Source organism: Lepeophtheirus salmonis, chromosome 4, assembly GCF_016086655.4.
Source record: "Lepeophtheirus salmonis chromosome 4, UVic_Lsal_1.4, whole genome shotgun sequence".
Classification (NCBI taxonomy): Eukaryota; Metazoa; Arthropoda; class Copepoda; order Siphonostomatoida; family Caligidae; genus Lepeophtheirus; species Lepeophtheirus salmonis.
Genome location: NC_052134.2, coordinates 15591803 through 15613607, shown reverse-complemented (window position 1 = coordinate 15613607; position 21805 = coordinate 15591803). Strand labels below are relative to the sequence as shown.

General features: G+C 31.4%; 4 protein-coding genes across 4 annotated transcripts in view; 3 read left to right on the top strand and 1 right to left on the bottom strand.

Moving 5' to 3' along the window:
• The first annotated feature begins 3385 nt into the window (after nt 1-3385).
• On the top strand, nt 3386-10336 carry LOC121116902 (innexin inx2). The gene is made up of 6 exons (XM_040711208.2): nt 3386-3571; nt 5757-5921; nt 6292-6468; nt 6527-6760; nt 7609-7874; nt 9936-10336. Exons 1-6 carry the CDS (start codon nt 3476-3478, stop codon nt 10171-10173), a joined length of 1176 nt encoding a protein of 391 aa, XP_040567142.1. The 5' UTR covers nt 3386-3475; the 3' UTR covers nt 10174-10336.
• Nucleotides 10337-12299: 1963 nt separating this feature from the next.
• Nucleotides 12300-14446, top strand: LOC121116900 (protein Abitram). The gene is made up of 2 exons (XM_040711207.2): nt 12300-12937; nt 12996-14446. Exons 1-2 carry the CDS (start codon nt 12677-12679, stop codon nt 13329-13331), a joined length of 597 nt encoding a protein of 198 aa, XP_040567141.1. The 5' UTR covers nt 12300-12676; the 3' UTR covers nt 13332-14446.
• A 627-nt stretch (nt 14447-15073) lies between these two features.
• Nucleotides 15074-21805, bottom strand: part of LOC121116898 (uncharacterized) — a 41715-nt gene continuing 34983 nt past the window's right edge. The window contains 4 exon segments of the mRNA XM_071887507.1: nt 15074-15402; nt 16843-16967; nt 19328-19443; nt 19517-19678. Coding sequence (XP_071743608.1) covers nt 15200-15402; nt 16843-16967; nt 19328-19443; nt 19517-19678 — 606 coding nt within the window. The 3' untranslated portion in view covers nt 15074-15199.
• LOC121116899 (uncharacterized) lies at nt 17673-19810 on the top strand. Its single transcript, XM_040711205.2, has 2 exons — nt 17673-18341; nt 18410-19810. The coding sequence occupies exons 1-2, from the start codon at nt 17923-17925 to the stop codon at nt 19296-19298; spliced, it is 1308 nt and encodes a 435-aa protein (XP_040567139.1). The 5' UTR covers nt 17673-17922; the 3' UTR covers nt 19299-19810.

Sequence of the window (21805 nt, the reverse complement as noted above, 5' to 3'; positions counted from 1 at the left end):
TAATCGTATTGTTGAAGATCAACTGTAGTCATTAAAAATGGAAATGATCAAACCGAGTTCTTCCCTATGGGGTGGGAGGAAGGGGCAACAGACCTTCCTCGAAATTAAGGAATTTTTGCTTTTTATTAGGAACTGTTTTCGTCATTTGGGCAAATTATGCAGCATGCAAAAAATTATATAGGTTAAGTTACGTATCGTCGGACGTTTCAAATTGTCGGACACTTAATGGTTAAGGAGCAACAAATCACTTATCACTTCAACCAAGGATATGAAAAGGGACAGTTGTGTAATCTTCACACATTTCAAAATAATCCTGTAAAATTTTGAATCGATGAATGATATATTTTTTGAGAAGCGAAAGTTTGAGTTAAAATTCAACACTTCTATGTTTTATGGTGAGTGATAATGTGAACATTTTTTTTTTCCCCCTAAAAAAAGTATATACATATATATATATGTAATCCTGCGGACGTTCCTGCAAACAGCCACTTAGGCCCCGTTAATTCGACAACATTTCCTGAGGAAAACGCAATAAATATATCCGATTTGAGTATGTATTCATACCGATACGGGATCTATTTCAACTAAAACGATATTTTCTGAAAGCGAATTCTAATTAGGAACTCAGAACTAGGGATACAAAAAGAGGGAGGGGATGCCGAACTCCTTTTTCTTCAAATTGTCATAGTTACTACGTCATTTTTTTTTCTTTGCTTTTTTACAAGAATTTCCTTCACTAAAAAAACAAACTATTATATTTTTTTGTCTGCTGTCGATGTTTCTACTTTCCCCCTCTTATCAGCGTTCTGGCCGTTGATTGGGTGAATTTGATTTAGCTCTTACTAAACCGTCAATAATTTTTATAGTTGAATCGGCAAACTACCTAGCACCTACTTATTTTGCACTTTTTCCTGTTTCTTTCGGATGAGAGGCTGCAATAGAAATATAAACGTAATGCCGTTATAAGTAATAACCCTACTAATGTTGTTTGCACATTAAACCCCTTCAAATTGGACCTTTTTTTTCATCAAATATATGCAAACATTTATTTTTCCTATTTTTAAGGGTCTGAACTAACTAAATATACGAATAACTTTGATTTTGGACCTTGATATGCCCGCTTCAAGAGTCATTTAGGTTTATTAATGACATTTTTCTAAAAATCAGCCAAATTCGGGATATTATGTCTTTGTTTTCGTTGAAGCTACCCTAGAGCATTGAAAGTGGTACCAAATGAAAACTAATAAAAATATCTTGAGTAAATACTTGTAGAAATTTGAAGTATTTTTGATGGTCAGTTATTCATATTTTGTAGAATTGTTTGGAAAGGATGACATCAAATGGTTAATACATAATTACTCTAAAAATTGGACTCCATTAATGGATTTTCTAGTTTTAAAGACAAGAGGCTTAGATATTGATGACTTTTTATATCGGCCTCCACTGAAATATGAAATAGAATAAATACTCGCTCTAACTTGTGTTGAAATGGATTATTACGGCCATAACAAGAACTATGATTTTCCTTGAATTACTACAAGGGACATCCGCCAGATTATTACACACTACACTGGGATGTAAAACAAACATGTAAGATATGTTTTTGGTGAAATATACCAAGTGTAAAGTCTTGCAGTACATATATATGGTATTCCATTCCATACTATGAAGAAGGAAGACTTCTTGGTGTGGTCTTCATAGAAAGTTCCACTGGAATCCAACAATACAATGCTACATTGTAGCTGATTGAAACATTAGTAGAATGAACGGTCCCATGATCCTTAGGACTCGTCCCATTTGACTCCTTAGTTAACTGTTATAATAAAACAAACATTAATTATATATATCTAGGAAAAATAAGTATCAATGAGTAACGCCGATCCAATTAGGATCTCACGATAAACGTTATAGGCAGGATATTTCATATCACCGTAAGTGGTATCAATAAAGGTACAGCGAAGCTAATAAAGTTGGACACGTTGGATAAGGACTGTCTAAGAGTTCTTAGCCAAGTTGAAAAATACTTGAACCATAAGATGACAAGCACAATTGTAGCCATAAGCAATTTCCTTGAGGAAGCAAGTTCAAGGGCAGAGAGGGGGCACAGCTCAAAAACATCCTCAAGGTACGCATTGCTCGATCCAAGAACCATTTACCAAGCCTGGTGGATAGCCAGGAACATTTGCCGAATAAGAAGCTCATGTTTTCCAAGGAACAAAAATACAGTAAGGAAACTATCTTCAAGCTGGAGAGGACGAACCAGCTTCTGGCCTTAATCTAGACCAGGCACTGGATGACCACTACATCTAATGCACCAATCCCTGATCTCCAGCTTATGAAGAACATGCTTCAAAACAAACAGCGTGACAATGAACTGTCAATCACTGTGCTTAAGGAAATAAACAAGTATCGCTGTTATCCGACTAAGAAACTGGCGCCATTATTCTTGTTCAGTTCAAATAACAGCATGAAGAAGTCTGCAAAGAAGAAGCTCTAAGCCAAGCAATCGGAAATAGAGAGACTTGAGAGCTACAGAAAAGACAAGGCAGGGTTTCCTATCATCAACACAGCTACAGCTCTCATAGGCCTAGTAAGATCAGAGTCTCACTTTCTATTGGATAATCTTGATCGTGTAATGTAACTAGCTCATTACTCTTACTAACAGATGGGAAGATAATGATAACTGCAGGAAAGTACATAGGATTGTGATGTCAATAAAAGTGAACTGCGATGTGGCTATGAGAGGTATAAACTGATGAGTGACTTCGCAACTCGAATCAAAACTGATAAAGAGATGAGAAGCTGGTTACTACAAATACTAGAATACAACAGGAAGAAACTTGACATTTTCAAGAAAACCACATTGAACAAGTGACAATCCATGAATTAGTCACATCCTATGTATTTTTTTTTTCCTATATTTGTATGTTTGTGCATTAAAAATAGCTAAAATTTTCAGAGGTAAGTATTGATTTGTTTAATTCCATATTCAAGAATATTTTATTAGCTTTAATTTGATACAACTTCCAATGTTAAAGCATCACCTCTGGGTTGGTTCTATAATGAAAAAAAAATTAGATAATTTTTCAAATTTTGCAACATTTTTGAAAAACTTCAACTAATGTCAGTTAAAAAGATCTTGCAGTAAGAATATTCAATGTCCAAAATCAAAGTTATTTTTATATTTAAATAGTTTAGGCCTTGGAAAATGGAATAAGATAATAGTTTGTATATGTTAGATGAAATGAGTCAGATAGGAAGAGGTGTAATGCAAAAACTACTTCGACACGTATCGAACCCCTTTTCTTTATTATTCATTTATCTTTCATTTTATTTATTTATGAAATTTCAAAAATTGATAAGGTATATGATATTTGTATATTTCAGTCCATATATATATATATTATTGACTTCAAGTGCCTCATGAGGAGTATTATTTATTTTCCTCTTTTTATATTTCATTTTAATAAGAAGTATGTTTCAATTATTCTCACAAGTGTATCCTCACATAAGGTTTCGTGATCATCAGATAAAAAAACCAAGCAACTATGTTTTTCAACTCCATTATCGCGTACGTAATTATCATTAATCTTAAGATTTAAGTAGTATTACTACTACTCCAAGTACTTCCTTTAAAAAAATCCAAAACGCTAGATGTATAGTCACAAACCTAGCCACATTTTACTAAGGATGAAAATTACTAAGAGTCGGTACATTGGGCCAATATGCGTTTTTGTCATTGTTGGTTTAAGTCACTTGTTTCCTTATTTTTGCTGCATTAAAGTACAGATGGCCGGGACTGACTTTAGTCTAAGCAGGCAAAGATATATGTTCGGGCACTATTCTTTACTTTTTTATATTTAAATTTTATTGTTTATATAATTTAGAATCTTCATTTTTAATACAATGCCCGGCCCTTTTTATAAGGGGTGTACCAAAAATCAATTTGACCGATTACTGGTTCATTGACAGTTGTTTATCGGCAGATTATTGATTAATTTTCTAGTAAATACTAAACAGAGTTGAGATAAGGCCAGTGATCTTATTGTAAAAATCTCACAGGTAACAATGCATTCCCCTCTCACTAGTTACTTTCAAACCGTTGGAAGACGAGGATACTGTATGTCACTGCAATGACCTTTTTTACAAATGATTTATTAATTTCAGAAAACTATACTCTTTGCAATGTCTCTATTATTTATTTATAATCAAGTGCGGGGCCGGCTCAAATGACCTTATGTCAGAATTGTACTTTTGTGTAATATGCGGAAAATTTTGAAGAGCCACAATTTTCACTTTTGTCTCATTTATATATGTTTATTAGAGTGACCATATTTTGATTTCCAAAAAAAGATGACACGTGGTTGAGTCGTTATTATTTTTAGGATTATTATTTTTTTTTGAATATTTTGTATCTCCCTTTGTTTATTATTAAAAACTTTTTGAATTTTAATCTTATTTGTTTCTAATATTACATTTAACTATTTGTCTCCTTTAAACCTTCCATGAATGTATTAAAAATGTTCCGGGAGCATATAATAACAGGATTTGTCCGGAGAAAGAAGATGTTTAGTCATTCTAATTTATATTAAATAACAGGACTTAGGTAAATACGTTTGAGTGATGCAGTCAGTCTTCTACAACGTCTTGGGATACAGAAACGAATTCATTTGTGGAGGGTGGATCAGTTATTCAAAAAAGGCTGCCTTATATTCATGACATCCTCATTCTACAACTTTTAATTGGTATTATTTCTCAATAAGTTAAAGCCAGTTAAAGGCTTATGTTGTTGTTTTTTTAATTTAAAAATTTCATAATTTTCGAGAAAAACAAAATTTAAATATTTCTTCAATAAAAGAAAAAGTTATTTGACAAAACTTGTCAAAAAAGACCTACCCACACCCCTTAATTGCAAATACATATACATTCTAGCGCCGGTGAGACAATGCCTGTCTATCCTTCTTCTGTTCCTGTGTCTATAATCAGGGGTGTAAAAAATATGTAATTTGAAGATCGTGACCTTTTTGAGATTGCCTGCTGAGAAGATTTTTTATCTACCAAATCTGCCATCATTATTTTTTATTCTTGAAAAGGCACAGAGTAACTCTGAAGAATTGTTGCAAAGTTAAAATTTGCAAGTCCTTGTTGGACTCAGAGTAGAATTGAGGATCGACATCGTTGCCATTCTTGCCTATAGCATATCTAGATACGGAGTGGGGCTTCTAATGCATGAAACGTCATGACAGCTGAATTGTTCTCCTCCAAAACATTCTTCAAACTGTCAGAGTAAACTTTGAACCTTTATCTATGACTAGGTCCACCTTACACATTATTCATGTTAAAAGTATTCATGCAAAAAAAGTATAATATTGACTCTATTGGCGTCACTCAATTTTTACTTAAGCCGGCAAAGATAATAAATGATTACATTGGCGTGGAGCATGTCTCCTTCATGGATACTGCAAACATTATACAAACATACTCACGACTAAATTTTTTATTCTCTCTCAACCTCAACTATCAAAAAGGAATCCAGTATTCTGGATATCCATTTTTTTGTACCTGAAAAAAACGAAATTGTAATTTTCACTGATTTATTTTTTTACCCATAACTTTTTTGATTTTGAATAAATTCAGAAAACGTCATATTTTTTTTTTTTTCTTCATCGAATTTTGAATAGGTCGTGTTAAAATTAGCCGTTTTTGGGGGGATTTGATATTTACTTAATGTATAATTTAACAACGATCTATTTTAGATTACATTTGGGATTTTACTCGTGTGTATCATTCTCGTGTCCAGTTATGAGTACATTGATAGCTCTGGGTCTGCGATTCAATGCTTCATGGATAGAGGAGTTGATATTCCAGAAAATGTGATAAATAGATATTGTTGGATCCAATCCACATTTACACTCCCAACGGTAAGATATGATTTGAGCACAAATAACTTAATTCAAAGAGTCTAAGAAAAGAGACGACAACGCAGTTTAAATTGAGATGAAACAAAAAATTATGAAAGCAAATAATGTTCAACCATTACCGCAACTTCAATAGAGAAACATTGACTAGAGTGGTACTTTTGTAGAGTGCAAGGATAATATGACATTCACTTTTCTCTGCAAAAGTCCCATCTGTAACAAACAAAAGAGGAACTTAGCGCAGAAAAAAAGTTTAGACTTATCATAATTCAAGGTGATCATTTTTTTACCTATTTATCGTCTCTTTCCTTAGAATCTCTTTAGCTGAATCAACCAACTGAGTGTCCCTCTCTTTCTATTGTCAATCCTTTAGAGTTATGATCCGGCTTTGATTTTAAGAAACAACCCAGGGGTTGGAGCAATTTTTGATGAAAACTCTACCCAATATCACGCATACTATCAGTGGGTTCCCTTATTTCTTTCCATGCAGGCGATATTTTTCTACTTTCCACATTGGTTATGGAAAGTAATGGAGGGAGGACGACTCAAAGTAAGGCCTGTTGATCTCCCTCGTATCCTAAGCCTCTACTATCTTTTGTTTATTTCAGAGTTTAGTGGCCCAACTGAAAGAGAAAAAAGAAGAAAATGACAAAGAGGCACTCCAAGAGTGTTTTTCCCGTATATCTGAGTATTTCGCTGTTCACATGAAAGAACAATGGGAGCATAGGATTTGGGCCCTGAAGTACTTGTTTTGTGAAACATTAAATCTTTTCAATGTCATTTTTCAAATGAGTCTTACAAACACTTTTCTTAGAGGAGAGTTCAAGGGATATGGAGGCAAAGTAATGTTATTTTAGTCATTGAATACTTTACCCAATCATTAATATTTCATAATTTCCTGATTAATTCCAATTGAGAATGCCTAACTATCTAAATACTTTAACTATGTAATCCGAGTTTTGTGCAAAATGGGTAAAAACTTTGAATATTTAAAAAAAAAAATTCCTGACTGTTACATGAAATGACAATTTTTTAAATTAAATAAGAGACCTTTCATTTTAAATAAAAGTCCTTTCTTAAATAAAAATTTAGGTTATATTAATCCAATTACCTTTTTATTCGAAAATAATGTTTTATTTAAGTTTTGAATGACTTTTTTTCAATTTTTAAAACCGACATCCCATTTTTTGCGACTTTAATAGTCCATGCAGGATTGTCTCCCACCTATAGCATTGAATCTGCTCGTAACTTAAGTATGAAAAAATTATTCGTGTTTCGGTCACATGTCGCTAGTTGGCGTATTGTTTAGTGGGTTTTAAAGCGTTCAAAGACAGTGATCAAAGCTTTTCCTGTATTTTTTTTTTTTTTTTTTTTTGTGCGGTTTCATGAACTGTTTTTGACACTTAAAATGTGTTCCAATAAAGAAAGAAGAAAATACAATTTTCGAGCTAAACCTTGATAGTTAAGAAGGAATTTTTAGTATTTTTTTTCTTTTGTTTTTTGTGGTAAAAATTTCAGAGAAACATCAATTTTTATGTGTCAAATTTATACGTAAACGTGGATCAAATAAGTGTCATGTTCCAAGGGGTTCTACTGTATCTAAATAAATAAATACATATTTCTCATCTTTTAGAGAAGCGATGGTAAATCAAACTTTATACCTATGTATAATTAAAGCTCCATTCTTTAGGTCTTGGACTACATTTTTCAAGACCCAGAATATCGAGATGATCCCATGAGTAAAGTATTTCCGAAAGTAACAAAATGTACGTTTAAAAAATACGGTGGATCTGGAACACTTCAAAAATTGGATGCATTCTGTGTTCTTGGAATGAATATCATTAATGAAAAAGTATTCGTTTTCCTATGGTTCTGGTTTTGGATACTACTCATTTTAAACATTATTAATTTAGGAATGAGGGTTATCTACTATTTCTATCCACAAACACGTTACACGTAAGTACATATTCTAGATATAGATTTAATGGCAATCAACAAATTGGAAGGGGTTCAGAAAGTATGTGAGGATCATGGGTCCCAGGGGCGTCTATAGGATCATGTGTATATATATGTCGTTGGTTTTTGGAATTTTTTTGAAAAAGACCCCAAAATTAAATTTTCTGAAAAAAAATTCAAAAAATCCACAACTATTCACAAAAAAATTCGAATATCAAATTTAAAAAAAAAAAAAATTAAAAATTACATTTTTTCAAAAAAAATTCTAAAATATTTCATTATTCAGAAAAAATTAAATATTTTCCAAAGAAAATTTGAAAATCAATGGTTATTATCAAAAAAATTTTTTTTTTTTTTTTTTGTAATTTCAAAAATTCATAGCTATTCACATAAGGTAAATTTGAATGTAAAAAATTTAAAAATTCCAAAAAAAATTTCCAAAAAAAATTCTAAAATTAAATTTGTAATATAATATTTTCTTAATACAATAAATTCAGATATCAACTGTTTAAGAGAAAAGTTTCAAAAATCCATATTAATAAATAGAAAATTATTTTTTTTTTTTGGAAAAAAATTTTAAAAACTAAATTTTCAAGTAAAATCAACAATTCTTTAATTTGTTGGGCATCCATCCCTTCCGGCCCACCTCAGTGGACGCACCTCCATCTCCAAGGTCAACTGTGTCTACGTCACCTCATACCCCGTATTCATGGTTTCTCTACTTTCAAATTCTTTCATATAGTCCCAAAAATTGTATTGTGAACAAATGAAGAAATATAATGTCAAGCCATATTTATCAACGTCTAGAGGTTACACATCACTTATAAAGTTTTTAAATTTCACATTGCATATTTATTTAAAATTTATAACATTTAAAAAAATATGCGCTTCTTCAGTTGCAAAAACTGCTAGGTTTGTAAATTCCAAGCACATCTTAACATGTAAGATTTTTTAGAGTTGGCAACCGGAACAAAAGTTTTTATATTCTTCAGCTGTTACCATTATTCTGTATTTCTTGAAGAGAGAATAAATAAGTAGGGATGTAAATATTGGCTAAAAAGAATGTCATAAAAATGTGGTAATTATGGGAGATGATACAAAGATCACAGTATAGCCTAAAGTGAACCTTGCCCATTGATACGTAGGAATTTTCAAAATAAAGAGTAATAACAGGGTTTTTTTCTTGAAAATTTAATATTTGAAGTTTGTTGTAAAAAAAAAATTTGAAGTTTATTTTGAACAGTTTTGGATTTTTCCAATTTTTTCCCCAAATTTTATTTGAATAAAATTGAATATTTGAATTTTTTTCCCAAAATTTAATATTTGAAATTAATTTCCATGAAATTAAATATTTCATGGAAATAAATTTCCCAAAATTTACTTTTTTGAGAATGGTTAGATTTTTAATTTTCTTTTTTTCCCAAAAAATTTAATATTTTGTGAATAGCTTTGGATTTTGGAAAAAAAAATTTTAAATGTAATATTCGAAATTTTTTTCCAAAAATTTAATTTTTTGAGAATATCTATAGATTTTTGATTTTTTTTTTTTCCAAAACATTTCATATTTTGTGAATAGGTTTGGAATTTTCAAAAAAAAAATCCAAAAACCAGGCCCCTACAAAAAAAATGTATACACGATTCTGCGGACGCACCTGACAAATAGAAAGGTAGTTTCTTAATCTAGGAAAACTATTTTTTTAAACTTCTCTATTTTGACTAATTTTTACTATTTTAAGGGAAGAATGTCGTAAAGAACATAAAAAGTACGTGGTGTTCACGGTACAACAATATTGTATTATTCATTTCTTCATTAAAAATACTCCTTTTAGAGAAAACTTGAATTAAAACTTTTGAAAGATTGTTTCTTAATCTAGGAAAGCTATTTTTTAAACTTCTATATTTTGACTGATATTTACCATTTTATGGGAAGAATGTTTTTCATTTATTGTAAAATTTAGAAACTTCACAAGGGATGCCCAACCTTTTATCAACAGGACTCTGCTTATACTAACTAATTTAAAACCCACTTGAAAAGTATTAATATATATGTATATCTTACAGACGGCCTGACACGACCGATTTAAAGCATTGGAAAATGAAGCCTAAGTTCATGGGAAACATGGATGTTGTTAAAAGAATGACTTTTTCAGATTGGATCGTTTTTGCAGAGATGTCACGTGATATCGATAAGCAAGATATCAATATTATTTTGGATGGTATTGCACGAGAGTATCTCCCATCTTATTCTATGGAGATGTCGGAACGTCAGAATGAGACAGATACACTCAAACTCAAATAACTCATCAATCACATTCAGTATTTAATGCATCTATATATTCGTATAGAACATGAGCTTTAATTTGTGTTTCTTTTTCATTATGTGTGTCCAAATTATGTATCAAATTGTTTGTAATAGTATGCTGTATTTCAATAACACTTTATTAATAAAATTAAAAAAATAAGCTCTCCATTCAATTCTTGACGCTCTGATTACGAATCTGTAATTCGTTTTTCGTATCAAATCCGGTTTTTGAGAATTTTTACCCTTTGTATAGGTATTAACTAGTTTCTGTTTGTATCTGTTTGAAAATCCTAGACCTGCCTGAGGTTTTAAAAATTTTGTAAAACAGAAAAAATTCCTTCCAAGTTCAGTCTGGACCGGCGTCTTAGTAAAATTAGGTATGTACAAAAAATTGGTCTTTATGAACTTTTGAAAAAAATTTCTATCTACGATTTTATTGTCGATTCGCAGTTTTAAATAAACTCCCCTACGCCCATGGAGTACACAAGACAAACGCATAGACTTATATATAATGTTGTTACCTTTATTGAACAACGTAAGCTTTTTGTCGAAAAGAAACATAAAAAAGGCCAACATCAGTTAATTGTTAGCCAATGGACTATGGAATTACTATTCAATACGTTTTAGGAATTGTTTACAGGTTGAAAGGAACTCATTCTAATTCAACCAATCAGCGTTCAGAACACTCATTAGGAGAAAATAAGAAGAAATATTAACAACTGATATAAAATAAATTAATACACTGTATAACTTTGTATTAACAGGGTAACGTCATCATGATATAGGTTCTATTTCCCTATCACCTCAAAAATATTGATTTTAAATACCATGAGTGAGCCAGGAATCACTGAGTCCTTAGTGTTCCATAAAGTAATCAACTAAAACCATATAATACTGTTGATTTTTAGTTTCTTTTTTTTTAATATGCCCATTATACACAGGATTTTCTTCTATTTATTAACTATCGATAATAATTGAAACCTCTTAAGAGCTTTAGCCTTCTTAAACACTATGAGTATGTAAAAAATTATAGTGAAATCTCAGTGGAATCATCTTCATGTAGGCATATAATTGAAAAAATTCATATTTGCAATAATAGTAAACTTTTTATTTTTGTGAAAGAAATATAAAGTTTCAATCTTTCCTTCCTAAACTTTCCAACTTATAAATATATTCATAATCATTTCATATTTTCTTTTGATTATTTTATAAGTTTTTATAAGTAAATCAATCTTAAAAATTTAATTTAAAAAAAATAATATAACATATTATTGTAAAAATTACTGTCCTTCCATTACTAGTTTTTGATAGTTATTTTGCATATTTCAATTTTTCCATTAGCAACAGACCAATTTTAATTTGATATCGATATCAAAATAATTATTATATAACTAAACATTTCCTAAATCAGACTAACTCAGGGATTTTTATTTTTTGTACAATCACATCCCTTTGAGTGTTTCACTTGAGTACTTAACATTCATTTTATAATGTTTTCCGAAGCTAGTCCCTTGATCAACAGACATTTTACATGTCAGAAATATCCAATGTACAGAGCTATTTCCAGTTATGAAAAATATAACTTTATGCCGGACCATGAAGATGGAGACAATTTAGAGTGACTTCATTGTTTTATTTGTCCAGATTGGTCATACAAGGGAGTCCTCATGGGTTATTATATTTCACTGTTACGTAACCTGTGAGTAATCCAGAGTAGGTGAATTACTATTTATGAACCACCAATTTAATTATCGACTCAGCTGCATCGCTTTATTTACCAACTCTGATTAAGGCATCAGTTTCATGCATACATGAATGAAATTGCCAGATCCTCGGCAATAGTCGCAAAGCTCAACCTCCTCTTCAAAAAATTATTTTTAATTTCGTAGTCTGCCTGCGTAGAAAAACAAAACTTCATTCCCATTCGCTGGTCTTTTACCATGAATAGTGGCAAAAAATTACATAATTCAGCGATATGAAAGTGAACTTTGGGCATGTCAGGTTTAAGAAGGTTTTACAGTGTTGCTATTGATCAGCGCAATCGTTTAAAAAGTTGTACATCATTTTTATGATTCCGAATATTGTTAATAGGCACCGGAACCAATTTACTGTCCTGATTCGTAGCAGTTGTTGTTGGAGATCAATGAGTAATAACAAAAAATTTCATTTTTTTCGTATTAGAAGACCCAACTGTGTATGGCCTCCTGTTGAGAACACTGATGGCATAGATTACAAAGCTTTAATTTTCAGAAAAGTCTTCAATGTTAACAAATTTACCTTCGCTATATTACAAAAAAATCATTAGTTTTTATAAAGAAAAATACGAAATTTACTATTTATTAACTTTTTATTTTGAACCCTTTTGAAGCTTACGAAAACATAAAACCGTCCAATGACGTCACTCTGTCCCCCAATTTTCTCCGTTTGCTCGCGCCTTTTAGCATGCGGGTAACTGGAACAATATTATTGTAAGTTTGTGTTTGAAAAGAAAGTGGTTTATATGATGCCGGAAGAATCCTCAATAATTGTTGGTAAAAAAGAAGAAGAAAAACTTGGGGAGAGACGCATTGAAGAGAGTTATAATCTCTGTCCTATATTTCCAAGTGTCCAAGATCGCTATTACACTAAATTTTATTATCGTGACCCTGATCGTGAAAGACATTTGGATCAAGTCCTTCTCCTTCATTCCAACCGGATTGTCCTCGTGACCCTCGCACCCAGACACCCCCTTCTGTGCACATCTTCAGCCACTCCCTTTCAAGTGAGTCTGGAGTTAGTAGTAGCTTGATTTCCATTTTGGTTGAAATGTGTTTCTTTAGGTGGATTACCGCGTCACACCCAATTGCGACCGATCGCTCAACGCCTCCAGAGGCAAAGGGAAGCGAGGAGCCCAGGGATTAGACTCCAACTCCAATCTCTGCTTCGTCAAACCCCAAGGCTCATCAGACTCGGAATTTTACCGCGTCAAATCATTGGTCAAAGGAAAACTCCTTGAAGTAAACGAGTATTTGATCAAGGACCCGGAACTCCTTCGTAAAGATCCTCAAGGCTCCGGATATATTGCTCTCATTCTTCCCACTCTACCGGACGGACTTCACGAAATTAAAACTCGCTACTTAACTCAGGAAGAATATTTGAAGGAGGAGGAGGATTAATACGCTAGACATTCTATTTTATTGATATTCTCCCTCATCAACCTCAAACATGATATCCCCTCATTCCACTCTCTCCTTAATAACAACTTGGGTCGTGGAGGCGGCTCTCAAATTAGATAATAGATCTAAATTATTTCAACTCCTAGGGAACCGCTGTCCACAATTTTGGCAACGTATAAACAAACACAAAATCTGGTACCTGTCTCTTCTCACTTTGGACAATATTATAGTACATTCAAATAAGGCATACGAAATTTTCTCGGATGAGTACTTTCTTAGTTCCTTCACGCATCTCTTAGAAGAGATATTTAGATTAAATCCATTTATCTTTTGCGGTGCCGATCAGGAGCGAATACGCTCTGAAGGTCGAACTCTCCTGAAATCCTTACGATGTATTTTAGCTGTTGCGGAACAGAGGAGACAATTAGCAAGAGGGACTTTAATTTACCTCCCTCACAAGGATGAGCTATCACATAGAGTGGATCATGCCTCGAAAGAAGTGGAAGAAAAATTAAAGGAGAAGTCACAATTTTTCTGGAACACTGTAGTTGATAGTTCTGAAGAAGCATTTTCCCACTTTGTGGGCTCTGTATTGGATCCACAAACCTTGGGTGTCCTTAAGTACATTAGCAAAGTGATCCAAGGCAATATTATTATGGGGAGAACACGACTCGAAGCATTTTTTGAGCGTGGTTGGGAGGACTATGTACACTCGGAAGACAAAATTTTTCAGGGCTTAGTGGATATTCGAAAAAAATATATGGAGTATAAGGGAATCAATGATGCCATCATCATTGATATCATTTATCTCCTATATACACATGAAAGAAAAGATATCCTGGTTCCTTCGAGACTACCACTTTTAAACAAGAACAATGAGATCTACGTGGTAGAGACGAGTTAATAAAAATAAATATATTTTGATATAGGTTGTATTCGGTCTGCCAAAGTAATGAATTCAGTAATTGTTGTTTAATATTTAAATGGTTCTGTATTTAAATTTAGTATTCAAGCTACATGTGTTTTTTTTTTTTTTTAAATATAAGTAGCATACTTCTAACAAGGATAGTTATTATCGCAGAGGATAAAAAATAAATGATCACAGATTTTATAAATTTAAGTTGTTTTTTTGAATATCTGCGCCTTCACAATAAAAATACAACGAATGAACCTTCACATTAATTTTTTTTAAATGACTATAAAACATAATAAACTTATCTTGTTAAAAAAAAATGCTAAATATTACTTGTGAATGAGTACAATGTAAAAAGTATTGTAAGAAAAAGCTCTATTCTTGTTCAAAGTTTTTTTGGTTTTTTTTCTTCCTTTTTTTTATAGATATAACACGTGTGTTTCTTAGGATAAATAAATAAATAAAAGCACCATGCTAAATAATACAAATTCAAACGACATGCACATCTAAACTCAAATATCTATCACAAAATATAGAAAGCTTCCTTAAGAACGCATTTTTTTATAGTAATGATTTATCAATCAATCGGTTAACAACATGCTTCCTTTCATTTTTTTTTTTAAAAAATATATGTATATACCTATAATAATATTATCTAAGCCTATAATGAAATTCTAGTAGTACATAATAGTATGATGATCCTAACATCTTTTTTTTCTTTCTTAAAATAAAAAAGTTATTTTAAATGCTATAAAAGTAATTATTTTGTTGTAAAAACTAAGTTTCAATGGATGATCCATAATAATAAATCATCTGCGCGAGAAAAAAATAAAAATAAAACAAGACTTGCGTTAATTTAATAATACATAATAATTAATATAAAAAAGATATTTTTTTGTTCTTAAAAAGGCATCTTAAGTATGTATGAGTTGTGTTTTGAGTTGGCGGAGGGTGTTTATTTGGGGGCTGAAGAAGTTGTGAGGGTGGTTGTGGACGATGAGGTGGATGACAAGGTAGAAAGGTTTAAAAAGATTTTAATATCTCCATCGTAGTCTCCTGTAACAAGTACGTAGCCTTGCTTACGATCAGTGTCTATTTCTTTCGTTATTCTTTCCGGTTTACTTGCAAAAACTGAACAAGTAACGACAGAATTATGAGCTGAAAGACAGAATTGGGAAAATATATTAATTAATCATATGTAAATATATGTTCCTTGATAAGATTATGGAAATTCTTAAGAGTTCCAGGAAATTTCCCCGCAAACATTTTTAATGAAAGGAAATGTTTGCTGAAAAATATTTTATAATATAAATGAAACCTTTGATTTTGACTAATTTTTGAAGATCTTTGTCTCGTCTTGTAGTCTTAGCTTCTCAAAGTCTTGATCTGAATCCTTCAAAGTCTAGGTCTTGTCAAAACAAATACCAAAGCAATAAGATTAAAAAATGTATTTTTTAAAAAATCCATATTATTTTTTTTAATTGATCTTGACATAGTCTTGGGGACGGGTAAGCTAGGCCGGTCTTACATCGTCCCTTCCTTATATTAATTTTTTGTATTAAGATTAGAAGACAATGTTGTTCATTTCTAGAAGAGGATACTATGTCCGCTCAGAACCTGTTTTAGAGAGATTATCGTCGGAAAAGTGCACCAATTCCGCGCTTACAAGATTCAGCAGGAATTGTGAAGGATATTTGATAAAATAATTGTTTTCGAATAAGGAAATAAATTTCAACTTTTGGTATAGAGCATTTCCACTTCTTCATAAACTGCATCCTAATTGAAGGAGACCCCATCTTGTTGATATTTTGACTACATAAAATTGAATAATTACTAATAAATCTTAATTAAACTTGATCAAATGCTTTTACAAATAAAATAAAAAGACTTAACATCTCCATTGAATACTACTTGATACAGATGATAAACACTGATTTATGAATTAAAGCAAAGTAATAAGAACTAAAAATCCCTAAAAAGGGCTAGATTTGTACATTTTTGTTAATCAATTGGGAGAAGAAAAGTAGGATAATTAGAAAAAAATACCTTCTTATTTTTTCAACTGTAATAGTTAATTTTTATCTACAATATGGAAATAAGATTATATTACCATGTTATAAAATATTTTTTATACATTTTTGAGGCATATATTAAATAAAACTGGGTAATATATAGATAAAAGCAGTAAGGTTTAAGTCCTTTTATTTGTTAGTCCCATTTTGACAACCAATAGTTCCCTAGTTTCATTAATATTAATGAAAAAAGGGGCTTCAATGTTATAAAGCTTGGTTTAGGACCCCAAAATGGCCGACATCTACAATGCTGACGTCACGTGAAAACTCTCTATTTGTTGGATATTTCATGAATTTCAATACAATAATAAATTTCAATAAATCTGAAATGCACAAAAAAGAAGTATGTTTGTTCACTTCATACAATTAGAAACAAGGTCAATCATTATAATAATCCAGAACTCATTAACCCGAAATAATAGTAGCTAAACGCTTGTTTATGTTCCCTAATAGCTATAATAAAATATTTTTCAGCAAAAATCCAAGAACCGTCACACTCTATAATGAATAAAAAAATGAATTATACCTTTGATGGCTTCAAAAAAACTATTTCTATCCTTTCTTGCAGTAAGATTGGAGGGATCATAATGAGTTTTCCAAAGGTACAAACATTGATTCTCAGATCCACAGGTAATATATTTCCCATCATGACTATAAATAAAAACAAATCAAATCATTTAATACTCAAAACTATTAAACTAGGGTTGTCTCAAATGAATCAAATGAGAGGAGTCGTGTCGTTGAAGGTCACAATACAAATGGGAAATTTTAAATAGTACACTACCAATTTAAACGTCGACAAGAATATACATGGTATTTAGTGTATCCTTTGATTTCATTTATATGTATTAAGTACATAGCAATGAGATTGTTGAATCACTGTTAGATCCATAATTGAGGAGGTCATTTATAATGGATCAAAAATAAAATATTTATGGAATTTAGAAACAAAAATCTCAAGAACGTAGGCACACTTGCGCAAGCTTGACTCAAATTTAAACTAGGAACTTATGAAGTATCTACATTTAAGTAGTCTTAAAGTTAAATTTAATCTTGGCTTAAAAGTAAGAATGATTGGTGCAAACGGCACACAAAAATTATTATCTGCCATTTTGAGAGGAAGAGTTATTAGAAAAGGAAAGTGGTGGAGTAAATTATTATTTTAATGCTGCCCAAAAAAATTAATATATATAAAGAATAATGTCTTCCAAACGTTTATTATTTATCCTTCAAAATATGATGAGTACAACTGTATAATATATTTTATAACTTCTTCATGCCAAGGTTAATCGTCTCTAAGGAATTTTAAAGTACAGTACAATCATCTAGTTGGGAAAAACTGTTTCTTAGAGGAACGTTCAGTTTATGGGTAAAGTCAGCAATCATAACTAAAGTACAATAATTTACTGTACATAAATAGAAACTGAGTGAAACTGAAAACGAAAATAAAATTAAAAAGACAAAAAATATATAAGGTGGAGTTACGTTTGTTTTATATATATATATATTGGTTTCTACGCGCGCGTTTTGATGGTTCAAATTAGAAAATTCAAGCACAACACATATATTTTATTAGTAGTTAGTTGATAGTTATCGTTCAAAAAGAATGGATTTGAGAGCAAGACAGTTTCCTCACTCTAGCTATTCATCCACCTCCACCAGAGATCACACAGATATTCCAAAGGATTTGTGGAAGAGAAAATGGAAAAGAGACACTGGAGAGATCAGTCGATACTGTAAAGATTTAATTTCATGTAAAGCACCTCGGGTGCACTACACTTTCCTACCCATAATCTTTGCTATGGGATGGATTTTACTATATTTTATCATTGATATTAATAGAGGCATTGCAATTGATAAAAAACTTGGCGAGTCTTATTTAAAAGAATATTACCTCAATCAGTTACAAAGGGAAAAATTGATGGAACTTGAGGAGGAAAGAAATATAGGGATGCCTCCGAATGAGTTTTTGAATATCATATATGCAATGCCATATTTAGACACTAATCCAATCATGAGTGCAGAGTAAGTAGAGATTAATCGTCATGATCTGATAAATTCAATATCATGTATTTATTTATCTCACATTACAGATACTTGAAATCTATAGAAAAAATAGTGGAACACAGTACTGTTCCTCTAAAATTTAATATTCTTACAAACGATAAGAGTGAAAAATTTGTGAATACAATCATGTCCAGGATTCGGGAGAAGTCAACAATAAGAATAGAGCATCAAATATTAACCTTGAACGAATTCTACTCCAAATCCAAAAATACTATATGTCCACGCCTCACAGACTCCAAAGAATTTTGTGAGCTCCTAATTACCCATTTGACTCCTCTCCTCTTCCCATATGTATTTAAAGATATAGAGAAAGCCATTTATTTGGAACATGGACTCGCATTTCAAGATGACATTGGTATGCTTTATCACACAATGAAGAAACTTAACATAAGTCATGAGGGGATTGCTGCTGTCTTTGAGCAATCAAGTCGGTATATGAGATCCTTTGGTACGTGGCAAAGGATTAATCCAACAACTAAGTTAGGTAGACCCCCATCAGAGGCTAGAGGTAAACCAGGTTTTAATCAGGCTTTATTGGTACTAGACCTTTCCAAGCTTAGAAATAACAGAGAATATCGTACTTTCCTCAACGAAAAGAGGATTGCAAAGCTCATCAACACCTACAAATTCCATGGAACGGTCAAAACGGAACACAACATTGATTTTGGAGATGCGCTCAACCTCCTGGCCGTGGATGCAGAGTACTTGTTTTACACTCTTGACTGTTCATGGAATCGTCGATCTGACACGAGTTTGGACATAACGGACATGAAATTCAATGTATGTGATATCAAATCCCAAACACGAGCCTGGAACGGAGTTCCCAATCCAGACAAGATTAAAAGTGACAGGTTTAAAGATAATCAACACCACTCATTTGTCATTCGTAAACTACCCAGCTTGGAGGACATTTAACATTTGATAGCTATAATATATCATATTACCTGAAAGAGGCTCGAATTTGACTACTGTTATTTGTATATCCTTTGTATTTACAACTAAGACTTAAATCTCTTAAATCATACAGTCGTATTCGGCTATCATTGGACGTCACTAGTATCTAAAAAGGAGGTGAAATGAAAGATTAATTATTTTCTCATTTATAGCCCCTAATGTACAACAGTGTCTCTTACTTTGTCCTCGCCCGGCATGGGTTCGATCCCAGTTACTTTCCTACCACGAGAATTCTTTCCTCTTGCTGATCGGACATTGATCATTGTATGATATTTTAATTGATCTGTTATATAAAAAACGCATCGGCCATCATATGTGCCTACCACTGCGAACTTTCCATTCTGTAATAGAGTAAATAGAATAATTATGAAGTGCCTTCATATTTTGTAGATAATATGTTATTATGTGTAATTATATTTTATTAATTAATAATGAGAATAAAGGAAGCGATAAAAACGTCGTGTCAAAACAAAGATATAGGATATGTTATAATTATGTACACGTCAATTATTTCTTCCAAAGGGAAAATTTTTCCACAACCATTGTAGAAAAAGTGTTGATTGAAAATAGGTAACTGGTTTTATTGGATTATTGAGCTGAGAGGAAAGTAACAATAGTGTTGACCCACTTTCATCCTATTGTTTACCTGACGACATTTTAAAAAGGGGTCAATAATTCCCACTCTAAAAATAGTTCATCAAGAAAGAGTGATTCTCGAAATTTTCAAGGCATGGTTGAATTTACATAATATTTGGCCCCTCAACACAAAAGCAAGGTAGAATTATTTTTATTTAAAAAAATTGAATCTGGATTACATTTGTATTTTTATACAAAAATCGTCAATTTTTATCCACAAAGTATACAATTAATCCTTTGAGTGCGCAGCAAATTGCACTTGAAGTTGTAAACGTTAATCTCCGCAATAAAATAATTATTAATTGATAGTTTTTATTTGAAAGGTCATAACGGGGCAAATTAAATATCACACATCAAATGAAGCTTTTAAACTATAGTTAAAATTCATTTTGTGAATCTCAACTCATTCCAGAAATTTGAATACTAAGCATTCAATTGGAAAAAATATGTCTATGAAATATGTAATAACTGTATGTGAATATTATATAAAAAAAATTGACATTTCTCCTTTTTTTAATTTTTGTTGAAGATTGTTTTTGCTTTAACACATCACGATTATCATCACTTTTTATCAATAAAGTATTCTTCAAAGATGTCGAAAAATGCACTAGGTAAACTTGACAAAAAATTCCAAAGTGCAATTAAATAAAAATAATAGTATACCTAGATTCGATCCGAGCCCATATCAGGGGCAAAAAAAAGTCTCATAATATATCATTTCCTTGGTATATCAACCTATTCTAGAAAGTTGTATATAAAGCCCATAAAAGGGCTACACAAAAGGGGTAAGAGGGCCCATGGCCTTCCAACTTTTGAGAATTTACAATTATCAGATATCAGCAAAAAAATGCCCCAAGAATTGATCAAAATATAAAACCTTTGAAACATTGATCAATCATTTATCAGTTACTTTAATTATATTTCACAACCTTTGTTCCCAAAAGAAACAAGGACATAAAGTCCAAATCAGTTGATAGTTAGTATTGTTCAATAATAATTGTGGGAACTGTTCAGAGCTTAACAATCAGAGCTAATTCAAATTCAACCAATAAACGTTGAGAACACAAATAAATGGAGAGGAGAGCAGACATATCAACAGCTGACAAAAATATACACAGTAAATTTTTTATGTTATTGAAAGGTAACGCCGTGTTTATAAATCTTATTTATAAGAATAATATATATAAACACGTCATTACTTTTATTGGATTTTGCAAACTTTTATCCAAAAAGAAACTAAAAAAGACCTCAAATCCTAAGGGGGGGGGGGGACAAGAAAATTGACAGCTTACAACGTTACTGTGCAAATTTTTGTGGTAGTGAGGTAACGCCATTATAAAAACTATGTACATTGTGAATTTCCTACTTTTGTTCAATATTGATAACTAAAATGACTTATAATCAATTAATATTAATGACTCATGCAGTGTAGATTAAAAAGAGTACAAGTATTAATATGAATCTATATTTTTTTTAATTGAAATATAAAAAAAATTATATAACTTCAGCTATGACATGAAGAAGAAATAAAAAAAGATATTAGCTTCTAAGTAATGTCCTGCATTTTACTGTATTTTTTGGTGATCATATAATTTTTTGATAATTGTAATCAAGATAAAGTAAATCGAATACGAATGTTTGTATCAATTTGTTATTTACTTTGATTTTCATAGTTATAGTTCTTTTATGTCGAAATATGGGACAAAAACGTAGTCATAACCAAAAAAAAAAAAAAAAACATCTTGATTTAGAAAAAGGCTTTTAAGGCGAAACCTGTAGAAGTTAAACGTTTTAATGGTCATTTTCGTATTCAACGGCTTAAAAAACAATAG

Coding starts and splice junctions, on each gene's coding strand:
- LOC121116902 (XM_040711208.2), top strand. CDS start 3,476: ATGTTTCAATTATTCTCACAAGTGTATCCTCACATAAGGTTTCGTGAT. Junction 6,469..6,526: donor TGGAGGGAGGACGACTCAAA/GTAAGGCCTGTT, acceptor TGTTTATTTCAG/AGTTTAGTGGCCCAACTGAA. Junction 7,875..9,935: donor TATCCACAAACACGTTACAC/GTAAGTACATAT, acceptor TATATCTTACAG/ACGGCCTGACACGACCGATT.
- LOC121116900 (XM_040711207.2), top strand. CDS start 12,677: ATGATGCCGGAAGAATCCTCAATAATTGTTGGTAAAAAAGAAGAAGAA. Junction 12,938..12,995: donor CTTCAGCCACTCCCTTTCAA/GTGAGTCTGGAG, acceptor GTGTTTCTTTAG/GTGGATTACCGCGTCACACC.
- LOC121116899 (XM_040711205.2), top strand. CDS start 17,923: ATGGATTTGAGAGCAAGACAGTTTCCTCACTCTAGCTATTCATCCACC. Junction 18,342..18,409: donor AATCCAATCATGAGTGCAGA/GTAAGTAGAGAT, acceptor CTCACATTACAG/ATACTTGAAATCTATAGAAA.